General features: G+C 58.0%; 1 protein-coding gene across 1 annotated transcript; it reads right to left on the minus strand.

Annotated features, from left to right (window-relative positions):
- Positions 1-938: 938 nt before the first annotated feature.
- On the minus strand, positions 939-7,344 carry SNAI3 (snail family transcriptional repressor 3). Its single transcript, XM_037878040.2, has 3 exons — positions 7,219-7,344; positions 5,159-5,776; positions 939-1,834 (listed from the first exon to the last, which is right to left on the minus strand). The coding sequence occupies exons 1-3, from the start codon at positions 7,292-7,294 to the stop codon at positions 1,653-1,655; spliced, it is 876 nt and encodes a 291-aa protein (XP_037733968.1). The 5' UTR covers positions 7,295-7,344; the 3' UTR covers positions 939-1,652.
- Positions 7,345-7,561: the final 217 nt, after the last annotated feature.

Here is a 7,561-nt window from a genome sequence, read left to right on the forward strand (position 1 = left end):
CAGATCTGGCTATAAAAGCATCGCAACAAGAGTGGAGCAGCATGGAAAGATAGGGCCGGTTGTGGGCACCGAGCCCTTGGAAATCTGGCCCTATAGGCACAAAAAGAGGTAAAAGGGAGCGAGCCCCTCCCTCATCATGGTAGTAGCGGCATGGTGCCAGGTTGGCTGTGGCTGGGACCAGAGCACACCCAGATAGGCAACGAGGAGATGTGGGGGCCTGGTCCCATAGGTCTTCTGCTACCTCCGAGCACAGCTGTGAATGCAGCACGACTGCCGTGAAGCAACAGCAGGGGTGCATGACACACTGGCAGTAGGGCCTACGTAAACAAGGTCCTTAAAGAAAAAAGCCTACACAAACAGCAGAGATTTCAGAGCTGGGAGCTGTCCTTCCAGCAGCTGCTAACAACGCAAGACACGGTATGTCTTGGGGCTGGAGGACATGTCTGTGTCCAAGTGGTGAAGGGGGGTGAAACTGTGCCACGAATGGGGAGAAGTAGATGCCTGGGAGAGAGGTAAGGGAGTGTCTGAAAGCCAAACAGCACAGAAGCAGTTCCTCTGCTATGACTACGCACAGCCCTGGAGACTTCTGCCAACCAATGTTGTCTCATTGTTTCTTCTATTCTGTCTCTATCCTCCATTGCCCCTTGTCTGATACTTAAGACTGTAAGCTCCTTGGGGCAGGGACCATTTTCTGTTCTGTGTTTGTACAGTGGCTAGCACCCTGGGATCCTGGCCCATGGCTAGGGTTCTGGGTGCTACTGCATATACAAATAACCCCTGATCAGATAAGTGCTGAGGCTGGGGGGGAGCACTGCATCGTGAAACAAGGCTAGGAGGGTGTGTCACCAAGATGGGGCAGGAAACAACCTGCGCCCTTGCAGTGAGAAGTCGCTGGCCCCATCCTCTCTTGGGCAATAAGACAAGTTCACTTTGCAGACTGTCAGTTTTATTTTTTATTAGACACCAGGCAATCAAACTGAACCCATGTGCAACAACAGATCCCACACTGGCAGCCACGGAGCAGTGGCAGCATGCAGGTGGGGAATGGACAGCTCCCACTGGCTGCAGGTAACATGACGTCCCAGCCCCTAATCAGGGAGGTGGAGACTCTTGGATGCAAAGGATGGGAGAGGGGCAGAAATGACTAGAGGCTATTCCTCCGGCGTGGCTGTGCTTGAAGCACCGTTCGGGCAGCCCAGCTGAACGGGTGCAGACAAACGTACTTCCAAGGCAGGTGAGCAGAGTGGATGCAGCTTGGGGCTTTGGGGGCGATCCAGTTCACCCCTAGAGAGCCAGAGCTCAAGGCAAGGAGCTCAAAGCTAGCCTGGAACGCAGTCTCCACTCCCCTTCCTCACGCGCAAACTGAAGGGCATTGCCTGCATGGAGACAGAACCAAGCCATTCCTGCAATGCGTTTGCCAGGCCTCCAGCACTGCCCTCTGCAAAGCTGGTGCCATTCAGCTGAAGACACAAAGCTGGAAGATGGGTATAGATCACCACCACCACCAGGAACCGGAGCCTTCTCCCATGGTAGCACACATCCACCCGCACCCTCCACAGCGTGGCAGGATGCCGGAAGCTCCCACGGAGATGCCCAGGTCTATAGTGGGTTTCCTTGTTCTGACCGCTTGGTGCAGCCATGGGCGGCGGGCGTCAGGATGCAGGGCAGCAGCCAGCCTCCTCGTGCCGGGAGAGCAGAGACACCCGGGAGAAGGTTTTGGAGCAGCCCCGGCACTGGTACTTCTTGACGTCCGAGTGCGTCTGCAGGTGGGCGCGGAGGTTGGAGCGGTCGGCGAAGGCGCGGCTGCAGTGTGAGCAGCTGTAAGGCTTCTCACCTGTGGGGGGAGCAAAGGCAACTCTGTCAGAAAGAACCGCCCCCACGCAAGCAGCTCCAGCTGGACAAGGCCCCGGGCCCGGGGCACCAGCCTGGCTTGGCCGGGTCGGGGGGAGGGACCGGTCCCGCCTCTGGTCTGGTTTGTACGGTTCTGCTTTGAGATCCGAGCAGCCTGGGGTCCCAGAAATAGCAGTAAATTCCACACAACTCTCCTATCCTGGCTCCCCCCTTGCAATCAGTGGGGTGCAGCGGCCAGGCCGAATGGCAGGCAATCGCCATGGGTTGCTAGGCGCTCAGGTGGGTTAGGGGGTTTCCAGGGAGTAGGAGGGAGGGAGCGTTGTGAGCATCCCAGTGGCTGCCCAGCCCGCCGCCCGTTGTAACCAGGGGAATGCTCCGCTTCCCTGCCATGCGGAAGGGGGCTGTACAGCAGGAAGAAAGAGCGGAGACTGGAGCCAGGTGGACAGACAGCCCAAGAGACCTGGAATCTCATTTCCAGCAGCTGACTGCACAAGTAAATGTCAGAAGCGTTCCACCATGGGGGGAGCAGGGGGAGCATGGACTCGCCAGCTGGAAGCCTTTCACCTGAGCATATCGTAGCAGCAGGGGTGGGACACAGCACCCAGGGGAGTCAGGATCTTGTATTCCCTCCAAGCCAAGCCAGGTGACTCTTCCCAGCCACCCCCCAGCCTCTGCTGCAGAAGCCAGCACAGGCCAGACAGTTTGGCTTGAAATTCACAATCTAAGGACTCCCTTTCGACGTAGAAGTTGGAGATGGAAAAGCCCCATCAGATCCTCTCCCCAGGGCGAGGCCCAGATCATTCCCCTCCCAGCACCATTTGCCAGCCATGGGGCATAAAACGCTCGCCTGGGGAGAATATTCCACACCCCAAGGCAGCTCACTGCCAGGTTTGCCCTGCTTCAACCTAATCACCCCACTACCACCCTTTGTTATCCCTCTATATACCACACTGAGTAGCCCCTCACTTCCTCTGCTCCCACCCTTAGGTGCTGCTTAGCCAGGCTAGGTGCATGCAGCTTTTTCAGTCTTTCCTTGTAAATCAATCCTGCCAGGCTGCTGTATCGGTCACTCTTCTCAGAACTCCCTGCAGTTTGTCCATATCTTCCTGCGATCCTGGTGCCCAGAACCAGGGGCAATATTCCAGGTGCCGTGCCCAGAGCCCTGTACAAAGGAACCAGGACTGGCCCTGCTCCGGAGCCCAAGAGTCACACAGTCACACACGTTAACCTTTGCTTTGCAACCGGATCCTATTACCCGCTCATGTCCGATGGGCTGTCTGCTTATAGGGACACTGACAAGTCAGCCTCCAGCCCACCCCCAGCCTCTCTTGCGGGGAGACAAACATCAGCTTATTGTGTATCCTCTGCAGGAGCACTGTTGCTCGTGCACAGCTCTGGGCTAGATTCGTACATGGGATAGGGAGGGGGATATGTGCATTGGGCACTTGTATTGTGTTTCCTGTTTACCACCTCTATTTTAGGCATGCAGGGAGGGGGGAAATCGCAAGTCTCCCACTTCGGAACAACCAGCTTTGTAACTGGATTTCTCGGCCTACATGGCATGAGCACTTCCTATTACAAGAGGAACTTTCCCACAACAGCAAATCTGGCAAGAGACTGTTTAGGCAGAAAAAATGTACTCGACCAGTGCTCCTCTGCCACTTTCTTTGCTGACAGCACTTAAATCTTCAAAGCACTTTATCAGCACTAACCAACCCTCACAACCCACCTGGAGATAGGTAAGTATTACCCATGTTTCACAATGGGGAAACTGAGGCAACGTGCCCAAGGCCATAGTACATGAGCCAAGAGGGGGCAAACCAAGACTGTAAAGGCACCACAACAATCTTACAATAAACACACCATGAGTAAATAGAATTAGGGCTAATCTGGATGGATTAGAGAACATCTTTTTAAAAGGAGAGGGGAATTTCCCCTCCCTTCCCCCAATCTGTAATACCTAAGATTATTAAAACCAGAAGAATTCTCTTTTAAATCATTTACTTCTCACTAGTTGCATTTGCTCTGGATGTTGTTCTCATCTGGCATAACAGAACAAGACTAGCCAGTCTGATTTTTGGTTACTTCGCTGCTAGTCAATTTGACTTGAGTTATCCAATTTCTAAGGGAATAGGTACGAAATACTGCAAATTTTTCTACTAAAGGGACACAATCAAGGTAAATGGTAACAAAAATATTAGTTTTGCTAAAACAAGCTTTTATGAAACCTAAACCCAACAGGACAAGATTTCCATACTTTAAAAAAATTCATTCCCATGAAAACAGTTGTTTTTAAACATTCATCTGCAGTGTCTGTAACCCAGACATTACAGCACCAAGAGTCATAAATTGAAACTCACAGGGGGAAAACTAAGTTCATTGAGTTTGCATTGTCCAAACAAATAGAAATGCAAAGGGCAAACAAAGAGCAAAACAGGGCCGAGCAAACGGGATTCTGAAGATCTACTCACTTACTCTAAGGGGTTAGACTCTTCTTCCAAGATCCTGGCATGATTTATGCACTTGTTTAACTTCCTGCATGCAGGTAGAGCCATTGAAGCCAATGGGATTATTTGGGTACATACAGGTAAAGTCTGTGCAGGATGCCTTAGGGCTGGTCATCTTTGCACTGTTGGCTGGAGCTAGAACTCAAACATTGCCCCTACCCTGACTCCCGTCCACACTTTAAACTCCACCTAGCTGGCGCACCACCAAGGGGGAGTTGAAGCTCCAGGGCGGATGCAGCCGCTCAGATTACAACAACTCATCAACTGTGGCCCCTGGAGCGAGCAGTGAGAGGAGCTCCAGTGTACTAAAACAAGCCCTTGGCCTGTAAACTCCTCAAGGCAGGGACCGCGGTATCCTGGGTCTCTGTACAGTGCCTAACGCCAAAGGCTCACCCTGATCTAAATGGAGCCTTTAGGTGCTACTGGGATACAGATACAGAGTATTAGTGTCCCAGGTACAGAGGTTGGTCTGCAGTGTTTGGTCTTTTACTCTTGGGATCTGCAAAAAATCTCCATACAAAATACAAGCATTTTGAACCCAACTGGGCCTGGCAGGCTGTTTTGTGAGTGCCACATCAAAAGGCCGATCCACCAGTCAAGCCTGGGGACAACAACAGATTAGCCATTTTCTCCCAACCCGCCCTCCACTACCGCCCGCTATGCACCTGCGAGCCAACTAGACCAGCTTGCTGTGCAAAGTTACTGGCCAAGCGGAGCCCTGTAAGCACAGGAAAGGCGCTTCCCTCCCTGTGCAGCCCTGCGCTGTTACCCCGAGGACTCGCCCTGACACCGCACCCCACCTGTGTGCGTTCGGATATGTCCCTGGAGCAGCCAAGGCCTGGAGAAGGCTTTGCCGCAGATCTTGCAGACGCACGGTAGCGTGTGGGTGCGGATGTGCATCTTGAGCGCTCCCAGGCTCCCGTACTCCTTGTCACAGTACTTGCAGGTGAAATACTTCCTGGCCTGCAGCACGCAGCGCTGCTGGCGGTGTTTGGCCAGCCCGGAGAAGGTGTGATAGGACTTGTGGCAGTCAAAGCACTCAAATCTCTCCAGGGGCTCAGCTGCCCTGCCCCGTGCCCCTTGCCGTTTGTCCTGGGCTCCCCTGTGCCCCTCTGCTGGGCTCCCCGGGTCGGGTGGCCTCCTTTGGGGCAGGCTGAGGACAGGGGGCAGGTTGAGGTTGTTCTGGTTGTCTTTGAGAGGGGAGCCCGGGGCTCGGCCCGTTAACGTGTCCACCAGGCTGATCTCCAGGTTGTGGGGGCTTGTGCTGGGAGTCCTTTTGGTATCCCCATCCAGTGGGAGAGGCAAGGAGAAGCGGGCGAGGATGGAGCTGCCGGCCCAGGGCGTGGAAGGGGCGCCGTCATTTGGGATGAGGATGGGGATGACCAGCCCCCCGCAGGCGTGGCACGCGCCATTGGTTTCTGGGGAGAAGCGAGAGGCAGGTGAACACGGAACCGTGGACATTGTCTAGTGGCTCCCACCCGCATGCCCTGCAGGCGCGCCTAGCCACGAGCTGTGCGCCGGGGAGAGCAGCACGGCAGAGCTGAAGGCCAGTTCCCGTGTGTCCATTAACCAAAGTCCGCTCTGCCTACACACTGTGTACACACCAGGCCCTGCGTCACGGTCACCCCAACTCCCCCACCCCCTGCGGGTTTGCTCTGCTCGGCCCTTACACACTGTGTGGAGAGAAGCTGGGGACCACTTTGGGGCAGGGGCTGCTATTGGGGAGTGCTATTTACAGTCTGGGCACCAGGATGTTGGGCTGGCCCCAGCACTCCCTGCTAGCGCCAACGTCCACCCATCTAACTCCCCCCAATGATTCCCCTTCTCTAGGGAAGGGAAGCCTCAGTGCAGAAAGTCAGAGCCTTGTTCTACCTGACGGAATTGGCCACCTTTCCTGCTGCTGCTGCCCCAGGCTCCTAGGTCCTGGACCTGTGAACGGAGCTGGCTCCAGCAGTTGCTAAGGCTCCCATCCGGTGGCATCCTGCCCCAGCCAAGGGGCCCTGCTGGGAGGACGGCCCAGGCCATCTATCCATGGGTGAATCGGGGCCACCGTGGTGCTCAGTGGAGCGCGCTGGACTTTCCACGAGGTCCAAGAGGGAAGTTAATCGCAACACGGCCAGTGTCAGCCCTCGTGCCTCCATCCTGGGGAGATTTCTGACCTCCCCCGCCGGAGCAGATTGGAAATACTCCCTCCCTCCCTCCTGCTGGACTCGGATGAGATGACAGCCGTGGGTCTAACGGGAGGGTCCCCCTGTCTGAAGGGGGCCCCCCCACTGGGACCGCCTGTTTGAACTGCTTGGGAGCCCCTCTCCACAGCTCCCCCGGCCCGAAGACCCCCCCCTGCAGAAGGAAGCGAGGTTACTTTGCAGTCGCACCCCCGCGCTGCTCTGCTCCAGCCCGCCCCCAGCCGCCGGGGCAGCCCCACGGCAGGACCGGGCCACCGCTTCCCCTGCCCGCGGGCCGCCGCGCTGCGCGGCGCGGGGCGCAGGGGGGAGCCGACCCCTGCCTGGCGTGACGCTCGTCCCTCCCGGCGGTGCAGAGCCGGGCCGTCAGCCCCAGAGCCCGGGAAGCGGTGGGGCTGGCTCGCTGGGGCGGGGAGACCCCCGCCGTCACCCCCAGGAGGCGCCCCGCTGCCGGAGGCGAGGCGCAGAGCAACCTGCCCGCCGCGGGAGCCTGCGCCCCGGGACAGCGCCCCGGGAAGCCGGGAGACCGGGGGGGTGGGAAGGGGAGCAGCCCGGGGGCGCAGGGAAGTCGCGGTCCGGCAGCAGGGTGACCCCGGGCAGGACCCGCACCCCGCGACGGGTCCCCGAGCCGGGGGGCCCCCCTGGGTGCCCTGCCCCGGGGCGCGGCGCACCCTCACCTTGCCGCGACTCCAGCTGCCCGTAGTTGGGGACGCGGGTGCTGGAGGGTTTCTTCACCAGGAAGGAGCGCGGCATGGCCGGGCGGGCAGCGGCTCTGCGCCGGCAGCCCCCGGCAGGTGCCCTAAGGCGCCCGGCTCATTAGCATGGGGCGCCCGCCGGGCCAACCGCAGGGCGAGGGGCGGGGCCGGGCCGCCTCCCCCGGGCCGCCCCCCGCTACAGGTGCTGGGGGGGGGAGACACGACGGGACGTGCTGCGCGGCCGCCCCCACACACCCCGCCCGAGCACCCCCAAACCGCCCCCCAGTATCCCCCTACCCAGCCCATACCACCCCCACCCTCCTGC

This window comes from Chelonia mydas, chromosome 12, assembly GCF_015237465.2.
Source record: "Chelonia mydas isolate rCheMyd1 chromosome 12, rCheMyd1.pri.v2, whole genome shotgun sequence".
Lineage (NCBI taxonomy): Eukaryota > Metazoa > Chordata > Testudines > Cheloniidae > Chelonia > Chelonia mydas.

What these genes read in the sequence shown, in the direction of transcription:
- SNAI3 (XM_037878040.2), bottom strand. Translation starts at nt 7,294, where the DNA reads ATGCCGCGCTCCTTCCTGGTGAAGAAACCCTCCAGCACCCGCGTCCCC. An exon ending in GCAGCTGGAGTCGCGGCAAG is followed by an intron (nt 5,777 to 7,218) that starts GTGAGGGTGCGC and finishes GCTTCTCCCCAG; the next exon opens with AAACCAATGGCGCGTGCCAC. An exon ending in ACATATCCGAACGCACACAG is followed by an intron (nt 1,835 to 5,158) that starts GTGGGGTGCGGT and finishes CTCCCCCCACAG; the next exon opens with GTGAGAAGCCTTACAGCTGC.